The sequence below is a fragment of the Piliocolobus tephrosceles genome, chromosome 16, assembly GCF_002776525.5.
Source record: "Piliocolobus tephrosceles isolate RC106 chromosome 16, ASM277652v3, whole genome shotgun sequence".
NCBI lineage: Eukaryota > Metazoa > Chordata > Mammalia > Primates > Cercopithecidae > Piliocolobus > Piliocolobus tephrosceles.
In genome coordinates, this window is record NC_045449.1 from 58,391,136 (window position 1) to 58,406,170 (window position 15,035).

At 39.1% G+C, this 15,035-nt stretch overlaps 1 protein-coding gene across 3 annotated transcripts in view; it reads right to left on the bottom strand.

The window, feature by feature from the left end:
- SMURF2 (SMAD specific E3 ubiquitin protein ligase 2) overlaps positions 1-15,035 on the bottom strand; it is a 135,810-nt gene that overhangs the window by 24,837 nt on the left and 95,938 nt on the right. For all 3 annotated transcript variants that reach the window (XM_023212037.3, XM_023212038.2, XM_023212039.2), the window contains 3 exons: positions 14,722-14,924; positions 12,447-12,531; positions 6,336-6,494 (listed from right to left, as the gene is read on the bottom strand). In XM_023212037.3, the coding sequence (XP_023067805.1) occupies positions 6,336-6,494; positions 12,447-12,531; positions 14,722-14,924 (447 nt within the window). The remainder of the gene's footprint in view (positions 1-6,335; positions 6,495-12,446; positions 12,532-14,721; positions 14,925-15,035) is intronic.

Genomic DNA, 15,035 nt, shown 5'->3' on the forward strand with positions numbered 1-15,035 from the left:
CTCCAACTCTTGGGCTCAAAGGATCCTCCTACCTAGCCTCCCAAAGCACTGGGATTACAGCCGTGAGCAACTGTGCCCAGTTCCTCCTGATTATAATGCAGTACTGCCTTTCTTATTTCCTAAATGCTGAAACAGTAAAAAAAAAAAAAAAACTAGCTAAAAACAGTCATCTAAAAATATTTTAGGTTCCATAACAATATAATCCAAACATCACAGTACCCTAAAATCCAAAATAAGGGTTAAACTAATTTCTTCACTTCAGAATTAGCCTAATAACAATAATCTATATTTTAATGACATTTTTGCCAAAAAAATTTCCGAGAGAGAAGAACAATAAAAACCATAATAGATCTACCAAATGAGGTAATAATATATTTGATGGCTCAAAGACATAGATTCAAAACTCCTTTAACACTCATTTAAAGAAAAACCCCAAAATTTAAAAATGTTTAAAAAATAGAAATAAAACAATAATAGAAAAAATGTTCTAACATATCCTCATATGTAAAGATTAATAAATTAACAGTTATAATTTAAAATTAGCACCTTATGAATCTCTTTAAAACTACAATTTAAGGTTAAAATTGTTTCTTATATATCTCAATAAATTGTTTCACATATAAATTATGTACTACATTACACAGCTGAATAAAAACTAATTTATCACTTTAAAGTTAATTTATGATGGCAACTTTATTGCTGAAAATAACTTGTATATGTTTTATCTAATGTGACAGAAATATAAATCCCAGGGAGGATCTATCAGGTTAGAGACTTTATTGAACTAGTAGCTGAAGTTGTGAAATCCCGTCCTTGAAGAAGGAAAAAGAAAAAAAAACAACAACAAAAAAAACCGATGTAGAAATGCTTAAGTTTTCTGGTTTGTTTTTTGTTTTTGTTTTTGTTTTGAGACGGAGTCTCACTCTGCCGCCCAGGCTGGAGTGCAGTGGTGTGATCTCAGCTCACTGCAACCTCTGTCTCCCAGGTTCAAGCAATTCTCCTGCCTCAGCCTCCCGAGTAGCTGGGACTGCAGGTGCCCACCACCACGCCAGGCTAATTTTTGTATTTTTAGTAGAGACAGGGTTTCGCCATATTGGCCAGGCTGGTATCGAACTCCTGACCTTGTGATCCGCCCACCTCGGCCTCCCAAAGTGCTGGGATTACAGGTGTGAGCCACCATGCCCGGCCAACAGAGAGTTTTTTTTTTTTTTTTCCGGACAGAGACTCTGTCGCCCAGGCTGGAGTACAGTGGCACAATTTCAGCTCACTATACTCTCCACCTCACAGGTTCAAGGAATTCTCATGCCTCAGCTTCCCGAGTAGCTGGGATTATGGGCACACACCACCACGCCTGATTAACTTTTTGTAGAGACAGGATTTTGTCATGTTGGCCAGGCAGATCTCCAACTCCTGGCCTCAAGTGATCTACCCGCCTCAGCCTCCCAAAGTGCTGGAATTACCAGTGTGAGCCACCATGCCCAGCCTTAAGCTTTTTCATAGCATAATAACTTGCAATCAAAGATACTGAAGAAAGGAACAAATTAATACTTAAATACAAAAATGTTCAAATGAAAACTTTCTATTAAGAATATGCATAAAACTTCCAGGTAATGCAAATACTGGCCATATTAATGGAAACTAATCAACAAAATTGCAAAACTAACAATTATAAGAAAACGAGTCAAATGTTCTTCAAGTTACTTCCTGTCATTTACTCCAACAAATACAAGAGGCAACAGACATTTCTAATCATCCCACCTGTAGTTCTTCCTTCAGAACATTATTTTTTATTCAGTTATTTATTACAACTAACTATTCAGCAAAAAGATAGAAGATCTGTAACTGTTCTACTGAAATGTTCTACCGGCAACATCAAGGCAAACATCTATTACCTAAAGCAGGGGCGTCCAATCTTTTGGCTTCCCTGGGCCACACTGGAAGGAGAACTGTCTCAGGCCACACATAAAATACACTAACAATTGCTAATGAGCTGTTTAAAAAAATCTCATAATGTTTTGTTTTTGAAACAAGGTCAGGCTGGAATGCAGTGGCGTGACCTTGGCTCACTGCAACCTCCACCTCCCAGGTTCAAGCAGTTCTCCTGCCTCAGCCTCCTGGGTCCCAACTAGCTGGGATTACAGGCACCCACCACCATGTCCGGTTTTTTTTTGAGATGGAGTTTTGCTCTGTTGCCAAGCTGGAGTACAGTGGCTGCAACCTCCACCTCCCTGGTTCAAGCGATTCTCCTGCATCAGCCTCACGAGTAGCTGGGACTATAGGCGCAAGCCACTACGCCCGGCTAATTTTTTGTATTTTTAGTAGAGACGGGGTTTCACTGTGTTAGCCAGGGTGGTCTTGATCTCCTGACCTTGTGATCCACCTGCCTCAGACTCCCAAAGTGCTAGGATTACAGGCGTGGGTCACTGCGCCTGGCCTAATTTTTGTATTTTTAGTAGAGACGCAGTTTCACCATGTTGGCCAGGCTGGTCTCCATCTCCTGACCTCAGGCAATCCGCCTGCCTCAGCCTACCAAAGTGCTGGGATTACAGGCGTTGAGCCACCACACCTAGCTCACATAATGGTTTTTAAGAAGGTTTACCAGTTTGTGTTGGGCCGCATTGAAAGCCGTCCTGGACCCTGCCTAAGGGCCGTGGGTTGGACAAGCTTGACCTAAAGGGATGATCCTGGAGGCAGGAGGTAAATAAAGCACAACCATCTCTTGGAGCTTTCCTGGGCCTCTGAGAGAGCCATACTGGCTCTTCATTATCATTGTATATTTGTCAAGTACTTTGGGTATGTTACATACTAAAGCAGCAAAAATAAATGGGGATACGGGTCTTCTTAAAGAATTCAAAGTCCAGTAGGGGAAGCAGAGAGGTAACAAACAATTATGATACAAAAGTAGAACAAAAGCCCTCTGTAGAGTGCTCCAACATCTTTTATTCCTTATCATCTCCCTGAAAGCCAATTTGTGGTCCCTATATGCCCTTTAAAAAAACCTAGGTCGGGCACGGTGGCTCACACCTGTAATCCCAGCACTTTGGGAGGCCGAGGCAGGAGGATCACTTAAGGTCAAGAGTTGGAGACCAGCCTGGCTAACACAGTGAAACCTCGTCTCTACTAAAAATACAAAAATTAGCCAGGCGTGGTGGTGGGTGCCTGTAATCCCAGCTACTTGGGAAGCTGAGGCAGAAGAATTGCTTGAACTCAGGACGTGGAGGGTGCAGTGAGTTGAGATTGTGCCATCACACCCCAGCCTGGGCGACTACAGGGAAACTCCATCTCAAAAAAAAGAAAAAAAAAAAATTCCATACACAAAAGTAAAGTCCACATGGATTAATGACTTCATTGTAAAAGACAAAACTATAAATGTATTAAAAACATTTACTTATAGTTCAAATTTTAAAAGATAAAGATTACATTAGAAAAATGGGCAAAAAGATCCAAATTCACAAAAGAGTTGATGCAGCTGGTCAATAGGCCAAAGAAAAACTGTTCAAGCTCAACAGACAATGGCAAAAAACTGTGAAGAGGACCTTCATAAAAACAGGAAATCCAAATAGTCAATAAACCTATAAAAAGGTGCTCAACCTCATCAGCAATTAGGCAAATTCAAGTTAAAGTTACAATGGGAAACCATTAAACATCAGAACGGCAAAAATTTCGAAGTCCAACAACAGCAAGAACCGGCAAGCTTCTGCAGCAACAGGAACTCATATATTGCTGGTAAAAGACTAAACTGGCATAGCCACTTTAGAAAAGTTGCCTTTATATATTAACGTTGAAGACAGAAATATTCTATGACATAGCAATTCCACCACCAGGCAAGCACCCTAGAGCAGTGTTACTCAAAGGGTAGACTGCAGATGACACTTATTTTGCTCTCTAGGCTATATAGATCCTAATGCACAAAAACAGTCCATACTTCTTCAGATATTTTTACATTAGGGCTTTCAAATACCTGAGACCTTCATTTTTTTTTTTTTTTTTTTTTTTTTTTGAGACGGAGTCTCACTCTGTCACCCGGCTGGAGTGCAGTGGCCGGATCTCAGGTCACTGCAAGCTCCGCCTCCCGGGTTTACGCCATTCTCCTGCCTCAGCCTCCCGAGTAGCTGGGACTACAGGCGCCCGTCACCTCGCCCGGCTAGTTTTTTGTATTTTTTTTTTAGTAGAGACGGGGTTTCACCGTGTTAGCCAGGATGGTCTCGATCTCCTGACCTCGTGATCCGCCCGTCTCGGCCTCCCAAAGTGCTGGGATTACAGGCTTGAGCCACCGCGCCCGGCCGAGACCTTCATTTGTAAGCAAGGTTTTAGAATCTTCTATCTACAATAAGGTAAGATCTACTGACATAATGAGACTGCCAGGATAATTATACATATTTCAAAGGAGGAACCAAAGATACACATTTTAAATGTTTTCTCCTATTCTAAAAAAATTGGTAGCCAGTTCTCATTTAAATGTTTTGCTTTATTAACCTAACTCCAAAAATTAATGAAACAAGGACATTTTTAGAAGTCATTTTAAAGAATATTATTATTTTGTTGTGTTTTTAACATTTTAACATACATAAGAACTTTACAAAAGGTGAATGAGGAAGACCAAGCAGGTAACAAACGTCACCATTCATTTAGAGAAGCTAAAATGAAGTATTCTTAGCCTAAAATCCTTGTTGCTATACCACTCTGTGTTTTTGCCAGAAACATTAAAAAAGACACTTTGCTACTCTGCTTAGTAATGAAGTTTCCTTTTCTCTCTTTTCCTCCTCTTGCCCCCATTCTTCAGAAGGCAATGCTAACAAACAGAATTAGAAGAAATGAGGCAGCTAGAGAGAAAAGAAAAGCAAAGGATGCAAATACACACACAATGTTCACGAGAGTGCCTCACAGGCAGCTGAAGCCAGAGCATCTGGGTTTGACCTCAGACTTCACCACTGGCAACGTATGTAGTCATGTAACCTCTATGCCTCAGTTTCCTCATCTGTAAAAATGGCAGTAGCTAACTCACGGAGTTTTTCTGAGGATGAAATTTCTAATTTGTGGAGTTTTTTTGTTTGTTTGTTTGCTTTATAAAGACAGAGTCTCACTCTGTTGCCCAAGCTGGAATGAGTGGCACAATTACAGCTCACTGCAGCCATGAGATCCTCCCACCTAGGTGTCCTGAGGAGCTGGGACCACAGGTGCACACCATCATGACCAGCTAATTTTTAAATTTTCTTTTGAAAGAAGAGGACTCACTATGTTGCCCAGGTTGGTCTTGAACTCCTAGGCTTAAGTGATCCTCCAACCTCAGCCTCCCAAAGTGCTGGGATGACAACATGATCGACATGCCTGGCCTTACTAACATATGTAAAGTATAAAAAACAATGCTTGGCACACAATAAGTGCTACTGAAGTGTTAGCCATTAATATAAATTATTAATAATTTTGTTTTACATTGGCAACACAAAATTAGCCTGTTCAACCCCTACTTCTGCTGTCAAGATACTGCCTCTGTAAAAGACCACCTTGAGCACCTCTGATAACCCTTTTCCTAACATTCCAAGACAGGTTCCTACTTAAAAGCATAGTAGGTTTAAAATACTCATATCCTTGTCACACTCTTACATAAATTTTGCTCAATAAAAGTAAATTATAACTGATGAAAGAAGATATTCTTTTTTTTTTTTTTTTTTGAGATGGAGTCTCGCTCTGTTCCCCGGGCTGGAGTGCAGTGGTGCGATCTCGGCTCACTGCAAGCTCCACCTCCTGGGTTCACGCCATTCTCCTGCCTCAGCCTCCTGAGCAGCTGGGACTACAGGCGCCCGCCACAGTGCCCGGCTAATTTTTTGTATTTTTAGTAGAGACGGGGTTTCACCGTGGTCTCGATCTCCTGACCTTGTGATCCACCCGCCTCGGCCTCCCAAAGTGCTGGGATTACAGGCGCGAGCCACCGCGCCCGGCTTTTTTTTTTTTTTTTTTTTTTTTAAAGAGACAGGGTCTCCATCTGTCACCCAGGCTGGAGTTGGAGTAGTGTGATCATAGTTCACTGCAGCCTCAAACTCCTGGGCTCAGGAGAGTCTCCTGCCTCAGTTTCCCAAGTAGCTAGGACTGCAGGCATGTACCACCACATCCAGCTAATTTTTTAATTTAAAAAACTTTTTTTTTTATAGAAACGAGGTCTCACTATGTTGACCAGGCTAGTCTCAAACCCCTGGCCTCAAGTGATCCTGCTGCCTTGGACTCCCAAAGCACTGGGATTAAAGGCATGAGCTACTGTACCCAGCCTCACATTTATTATTAAAAGCATCTATGTATTTGATCTTCCCATTTTAACATGTATTGTTTCAAAAACTTACTTTAAAACTAAATGCAAGTTAGCAGAGAGCCGAGGATCTGTAAATTGTGTTGTTCTGTTGTTATGGTCAACGAAATAAACTCTGCCTGTTGCCGTATTACGGATCTCCCATCCAGGAGGCAATGGACCAAGCTCTTCACAATTGATGTTGCTAAGATCCCTGCAAAAACAAATATAAAATAAAAAATACCTCATTGCTGGCCCTCCTCAACCAAGCAAGTGTAAATGACACAGAACAATTCCACAAAGTCTGAGAAAATGTATTGTTTCAGAAACTTGAGATGTTCAGCTGGAATCTTTAATTCCCAATGGTTTAACAAACTCGCATCTTCAAAGCCCAATCCATAAATGGCTCAGAAAAACTTATCACATGACCTACATTTTTTAGTAAGTTCCTAGGCTTTAATGTAATACAGATTTAAACTAATATAAAATCAATCACAATATTTGCCAACATAAACTGTATTTCAATACGTTTTTGACAGGAAATAATTTTACAAGTGTCAGTGATATCAAGAATTAAATGCTTTCTAAAATTTCCCTTCATTTCTTTACTATACCATAAAATTTGCATAAAATGTCCATCCCATGATTAATTTTAAGCTCTCCAACAAAGCAAAACTGGAAATGTTACTGAAATTAAGATCCTGAGAAAATCACAGCATATTTTTAAAGAATAAACTGCAATTCTAAAATCTGTAGTCAGTCAATGAAGAACCTGTTTAAGATACATTACCAAGAGTGCTCTAAGGGTTACCACTGCAATAAGAAAAGCTAAGATTTTTAATGGACCAAAGACTATTGTTATTATATTACACATTCTTAAAATACTAGTATATATAGACAAGGATTTATAGCGTCTTAAAGAATGAGTTAAGGAACTTCCAGGTTGGTGAACACACTGAGGTACCAGGGTGGTGGTCTGACCAGAGAGGGCATGGTAGCTCCTTGCCCTCCCCCCATACTGTGCCCTAAGCATTGCTTCCATTTGGCTGTTCCAGAGCTGTATTCTCTATAGTAAACTGGCAATAGTACTGCAAATTCTTATCCTCTACACTGTTAGAAAAAAATCTTTCAGTGAAGCTTCCAAAGTGTTGAAATTGCTGTTTGTCATCCACCAAAAGAGAAAAGTCACTGCTTTTGGTGACATAACTGAGATTGCATGTAACAATGTAGGATATGCTCAGGTCATTTCCAGCCTTAAATGAATACTGTAGGCTACCAGAGCCATCTGTAAATACCGAAGAAATGACATACTCTGAAAGTGACCAAGCAAACTCAAGCATCTAGACAGCAAAACTGTTCCTGCGGTCCTCTTTTTATTATTAAAAAAAAAAGAAGAAGAAAAAAGCAGCATGTTTAATGTAAATTGAAATTGTAACAGATAATTGTAAGTAATGACAAATTTCATCAAAATCACATTCTAAAGGTTAAACTAGAAAAATGTTTTTCCTGAGATGACCTCTCCTTAGGGTGAAACCAACGATGGGCACACAGGGACCTAGGTTTGCTAAAGCAATGATTCTGACTTCTACTATAGGTGCTCCAAGAGACTCCTGCTACAGAACAGCTAAAGTGTAGGAAAAAACACTATTTGAAACAGTGCTAGTCTCAAAAGAGGCAAGGGAAAGTTCCAAGAATCCTCCTCAAATTAAAAAAAAAAGCGGGGGGAGTTTGGGGGACTGAGTGAAGCTGGTACCTGAGTGGCAGGTAGGCAGAGGGGCAGGCCAGCAGCAAGACTGGGATAGGAAACCTGAAGCTTCCTCCTCAAGCTGAGAACTCAAAGAGGGAGTTCAGCCTCCCAAATTCAGCCTCCCAGAGTGCTGGGATTATAGGCGTGAGCCACTGTGCCGGTCCCAGATAGATTTTTTAACAGTTTAGAAATGAAAAACAGGAGCTGGAGGCCATTATCCTTAGCAAACTAAAGCAGGAATAGAAAACCAAATACTGCATGTTCTCACTTATAAGTAGGAGCTAAATGAGGAGAACACATGGACACATAGAGAGGAACAACAGGTACTGTGGCCTACCAGAGGGTGGAAGGTGGGAGAAGGGAGAGGGTCAGCAAAAATAACTAATGGGTACTAGGCTTAGTATCCGGGTGACAAAATCATCTGTACAACAAACCCCCATGACACAAGTTTACCTATAACAAACCTGCACATGTACCCCTGAACTTAAATGTTAAAAAAAAAAACCAACAATTAAAATTAAAAAATGAACAATTCTACTGATATAATGCAGAATTTCATTTCATGTCATTTTATTTAGAATTTTACAAATCTACAGTCATACATGGGAGAGCGCTAAAGCACTGATTAAACGAGCAAAAAACTAGAAATAATCTTTATGTCTCATTGGGAGCTGGTTAAAGAAAAATGGAATGTTACACAGTCATACAAAGTAATACAGATCTGTATTTCAGGACTACAGTCAGTCAGTATACAATATAACAAATAACAAGGCATTAGTCACTGTTTTAAAGAGAAATGCAAAACATGATGAAATGAGATTTCTTAGATAAAACTAGGTATCCTGGATATCTTTAAATAAAGTTTGTTTTAAAGAGTCTGACTTTGCAATTTTATAAGTATCTTTGATATTCTAATAGAATCTAAATATTTATAGGATACTTTCCTAAAAGATCCTCCATACAAAAGGCATATTTGCTAAAGGATCCTCCAAAACAAAAGATACAAGTTTTTAAGGCAATTTGGGGGATACAAAATAAGAAAAATAATCCCAAGTGTTATTTCATAAAATCATCATTCAAAATACATGTTGATACTCAACATGAGATATTCTTAAAGCTTGAAAGAAATCCTTCACTCATTAATAAAAAACTGACATGTTTCCTCTGAAATAAGAGCCTATTACCAACAGTGGTGCTGAAATCTGTCTCAATTTCAATTTCTGTTGCCAGATTACATACTATTCTTTCAGCATATAACTCAAGGTCAACTTTCTCACTATTGTAAATCATTTAGTTAAAAAAAAACATGATCGGCCAGGGGCAGTGGCTCACACCTGTAATCCCAGCACTTTGGGAGGCTGAGGCGGGTGGATCATGAGGTCAGGAGATCAAGACCATCCTGGCTAACAGAGTGAAACCCCGTCTCTACTAAATATACAAAAAAAAAAGAAAAGATTATTTTTATTGTATACATTTCCTACAAATAATTTCTAATTATTTTAAAGAAAAGCTTATTATTGACCTTCAACTAGATAAACCGAATCCAAAAAGCTTTTCATAATTTATATAATAAAACTGATTTTGAAAAGTTAGGCCCTTGGATTTTTTTTTTTTTTAGTAAGCTTAAAAAAAAAAAAAGTAATATTTCCTCCCCACTACTTTTTATTTATTTAGATATGGAGTCTTGCTCTGTTGCCCAGGCTGGAGTGCCATCATACGATCTCAGCTCACCACAACCTCCACCTCCCAGGTTCAAGCGATTCTTCTGCCTCAGCCTCCTGAGTAGCTGGGATTACAGGCACATGCCACCATGCCTGTCTAATTTTGTATTTTTAGTAGAGACGGGTTTTCACCATGTTGGCCAGGCTGGTCTTGAACTCCTGACCTCAAGTGATCCTCCCGCCTCAGCCTCCCAAAGTGCTGGGATTACAGGGGTGAGTCACCGTGCTCGGCCCCCATTACTTTTTAAAAACTAACAGCTTATATTGTCAAGACATGGAAATGGCAACCTTGATAAAATAATGAGTAATAGCACATTCCCTTGGTTGCCACCCTCAAAGGATTCTGAGCTCTACAACACAAAGTAAGACATTTTCATAATTGTAGTTTTATTTATAAATAGACAGCATCAAAGCAACCCAAGACAAGCTAGTCACATCTGTTTTTGATTCAAATACACAATAGAGTCCTGAGTATAAGCTTTAGGCAGAAAAAAAAATAACCCTCTGTGGGTTGTTTTGGGAGGTTTGTTTTGTTTTGGAGAAGGGGGGCTGTTGTGCTTAACATAAAATAACCACAACCTACAAATCCTTTGTATGTGCAACATACAGAGTTGATTTCGAATTTAATTTAGAATTCAAGCTTTTTTCCCAGTTTCAACTGGACTACTTGGTACTTTGCATCTATCATTAAAAAACAACTCAAAATAGGGCCAAGCATGGTGGCTTATGCCTGTAATCCCAGCACTCTGGGAGGCCGAGGTGTGCAGATTGCTTGAGCTCAGGAGTTCGAGACTAGCCTGGGCAACATGGCGTAACCCCATCTCTAATAAAAATACAAAAATTAGTGGGGTATTGTGGCACATGCCTTTAGTCCCAGTTACTCAAGAGGCTGACGTGGGAGGATGGCTTGAACCCAGGAGGCAGAGGTTGCAGTGAGCCAGGACTGCACTACTGCTCTCCAGCCTGGATAGCAGAGCCGGATCCTGTCTCAAAAAAAGGGAGGGAAGAAGGGAGGGAGGAAGAAAACAATGTTCCAAAAATTATGGTAAATCACTAAATTCACTTGTGTGTCATTTCATCTTTTTGAAGTTAAAAGTAATTGACATTTTGGTTAGTAAATGCAGTATCTGCAGCTGAAATACAAAAGTCTGGATATTTAAATTAAATTAGGGCCAGGCACAGTGGCTCATGCCTATAATCCCAGCACTTTGATAGGTCAAAGCGAGAGTATCACCTGAGGTCAGGTGTTCATGACAAGCCTGGACAACATGGCAAAACCCCATCTCTACTAAAAATACAAAAATTAGCTGGGTGTGGTGGCAGGTGTCTGTAATCCCAGCTACTCAGGAGGCTGAGGCAGGAGAATCACCTGAACCCGGGAGGCGGAGGTTGCAGTGAGCCAACATTGCACCACTGCACTCCAGCCTGGGCAACAGAATGAGACTCCGTCTCAAAAACATTAATTAATTAAATTATGTTGTTTTCTAAAAATGAAATTTTAATAAGGAACACATAAAGGAACATTGAATACATTTATGAGGTTAAATTTTTTTAAAGGTTTTTTTTTTTTTAAGCTGAACCATATTAAGAGTATCAACCTACTACGCTTTTTTAAAGGGTATGTGTTCTATGTTTCTCCCCAGGTCAATTTTCTTTTTCTATCTGTTTTTTTTTTGTTTTGTTTTCTTTTTTTTGAGACAGCTCTCTCTCTGTCACCCAGACTAGACTGCAGTGGTGTGATCTCGGCTCACTGCAACCTCCGCCTCCCACCTTAGCTTCACAAGCAGCTGGGACTACACAAATTTTCTCTGTTTTTGAAATGGGGTCTTGCTCTGTCGCCCAGGCTGGAGTACTATAGTGCGACCAAGGCTCACTGTCACTTCAACCTCCACGGCTCAAGCAATCCTCTTGCCTCAGCCTCCCAAGCAACTGGGACCACAGATGTGCTCCACCACATACAGCTGATTTTTAATTTTTGGTAGAGACTGGGTGTATGTTGCTAGGACTGGTCTCAAACTCCTGGGGCTCAAGTGATCCTTATGCCTCAGCCTCCTGAAGTGTTGGGAATATAGGTGAGAGCCACTCTGTTCTGCTTGGTGCCCTAGGACAAGTTTCAAACTCCTAAAAGATCCATGTTTTTATTCCACTTTTTTTTTTTTTTTTTTTTTTTTTGAGACGGAGTCTCGCTCTGTGATGAGGCTGGAGAGCTGTGACATGATCTCAGCTAGCTGCAACCTCCACCTCCCTGGGTTCAAGCAATTCTCCTGCCTCAGCCACCTGAGTAGCTGGGACTATAGGCACACGCCACCATGCCCACCTAATTTTTGTAGTTTTAGTAGAGATGGGGTTTCACCATGTTGGCCAGGATGGTTTCGACTTCTTGACCTCGTGATTTGCCCACCTCGGCCTCCCAAAGTGCTGGGATTACGGGTGTGAGCCACCACGCCTGGCCTATTCCATTTTTTTTAAGGGGAAGCAGGGGAGGATGGCTAGGAACTGGTGAGGGAGGGAGAACTGAGGTGGGATTGCAGAGAAGTTGGCCAGACTTTCTGCTAAATGTCAAAACTGCAATAACTATCAGAAGAGTCAAACTTTTACATAAACTATTTTTAAAAGTTAAAAATTTCTTAAAAATCAAAGAAATCCTAGGTGAAATGGCTCTTTGATAGTCTAAAGAGTACTTAAAATATGTACTTACCTGGGCACTCTTGGATCATGCCACGTGCTCACGCCAGTCTGTGTATGTAAGAAATACACCTGGCCTTGTTGCGTTGTCCTCTGTTCTGTAAAATTAAGAAATACTGATAACAAAAACATTCAGAATGTCCGGATCAAAGACAGTTATATACACTAAGATGATACACTAATAGGGAAAAATCTCCAAATTACCAATCTATTTTATTTATTATCAAAAAAAGGCTTTACAAATCATTTGTTCTGTCTCTTGGAAACAAATTTACAAATGATGAGGGCCACGGGTCAGCTATCTAAAAGCAAACTAAACTTACAACGTGGCTCAAATACTAAATATGTTGCAATGGAAAACAAATCAAGATTGTCACAATACTAATAATGAAAAGATTTTAAATGAGGTATAAAAGGCTCTGAGAAAGAGGCTGGCCAACATTGGGAAGATCTGAGGAGGAACTTACGGAAATTTTCAGAGTCTGGAGGTTGATAATGCTTATTATGCCTAATTTTATACCAAAACTTATGTTTTCTCTTTGCTAGACAAAGGTGTATTCTCAAGATTACATTTGAGCTCAAAGAGAAGCAAAACAGATGAGATACTGGGAAGACATTCTATGTCATAAACAGATAGAGATGGAAAAATAGCCAAATTAGAAAAAGCAAGCATGCACACTGGGGAGAAAAAAGTCAAGGACAAAATGAACTCAAAGCCCTTGGAAAGACAGAGGAAAGGCCAGGGTGAAGAGAACAACCTATAAAAGCGTTTCTTTATGGTGGGTTTTGTTTTGTCTTTTTTTTATAAAACAACAGAACCACTTTTCTTTAAATAAAATCTAACGAGAAACTTCAATACATAAAACAATAAAACTATTACTAATATTTATTAGTATAAATCTAATTTGTTTATAAACGTATAAAGTCAATAAACTTAAACTTTCACAAATTATAAACAAAATCATATTATTATAGAGGACAGCTATAATAATTTCAGCCTTGATATCTATTTTATTTTTATGTTGTGGTTGTACGATTTTTAAAATTCAAATCACAGAAATATTGTAAAAGTACAACCACTCCCACTCTAAACAGCTTGCCTTATAATCTCCAAGAGAAATGGCAGGAGAGAATTTCTTCTCAGGTCTGAACGTTGATAATCACAGTTAAAATTTACTGTGCCAGACACTGTGCCAGCGTTTCACATGAGATTAGATATCATTGATTTCTTGCAACAAACTTAGATGGTTGGTGCTGTTATTTTCCCCTATAGAAGATAAAACTGAGGCTTAAAGAGGTTAAATGATGTGTTCAGTGTTACATGGCAACGCCAGGATACGAACCTAGGTCCTAGGTCTCTCAAGCCTATAATTTAATGATTGTGCTAAAAGTTAACCTCTGAGTCATAGCACAGTTAATGGACAAATTTTTTCAAATTAAAGAGCTAAAATACATTTAAAACTAAAATGAGAATTACGCATTTGCAGAAGAGTTTTTAAAAATATTCTTGAGTAAAATAAAACTTAAGTGTGGCAATTCGCAATGTTGGTCATTAGGTGTCAACATCAATCCAAAGTGGTTTATCTACAGTCTGTTAAGAGGGCAAGGATGTAAGTAACCTTGGTGAGCTTTTGGCAAGCAAGGAGAGGAAGTCAACTTCAGACTATATACAAGTATTCACAAGATGGTATTAATTTAGAAGCTTCTGTATTCTATTAGGAGAAGACTCATGTTATCTTCCACATGAAATTTTATAATCTAGGATTTTATATAAGATTGTAATCATTTTATACAAACATAGAAGTGACTCAATCATTTACAACAATCCACTCAGATAATCCAAAATTATAGACAATACAAATATATGATCAGAAATATGCCTTTGAAATTATTTCTAAATATATGTCTAAAAAATTACATCGTAGGTTGAACTTCAGATTACTGTTATCAGTAACAATACCATCTTACCTTTCTATTCAGTGCCTATTTACAAAATAGTCTCACTTCATCTCGTATGCTTCTCGCACTACCTTTGTTATAAACTAGTCATCTCACTTCATGATAAAAGAGCACAAATGCTGAGGTGAATGACGAGTGTAAGGTCAAACTGTTGGCTGGGTAGTCATCTACCACTTCAAAGACTTTTCAAAGTTGGGAGGTTTTATATTTATTTTCATGCAGAATCCCTAAGGCCAGATTAATAACTTTTTCAAAATATATTTTCTGACTTCCTCAGCAAGCTGAAATCAGTAAACTACATTTTATTTTTCCTTTGCTAGTTGTCATACCATAGCCTTCTGGTAGGTCTGGAGGAGTATGTAAATGTGTCCTGCTCATGTAATTTCTATGTCGTTGTGACCTGACTCTCCTCTCTGCCAGCCTGGGATCTGAAGACTGTCCACATGTTGCACCATTTGTTCCACTAATTGGAGTGTTCTCATCAACAAAGCAGCTAAGAGGTCTGCCAGGGCTAGAATACTCGGATGCCGGTCTATTGAAAATTAACAAAGAAAAGACATTATCAATTTAGATATCAAAAGTAGATTTCTCTAGACAATATATATACTGCAGTAACAATCACTTATCATATCTGAAAACAGAA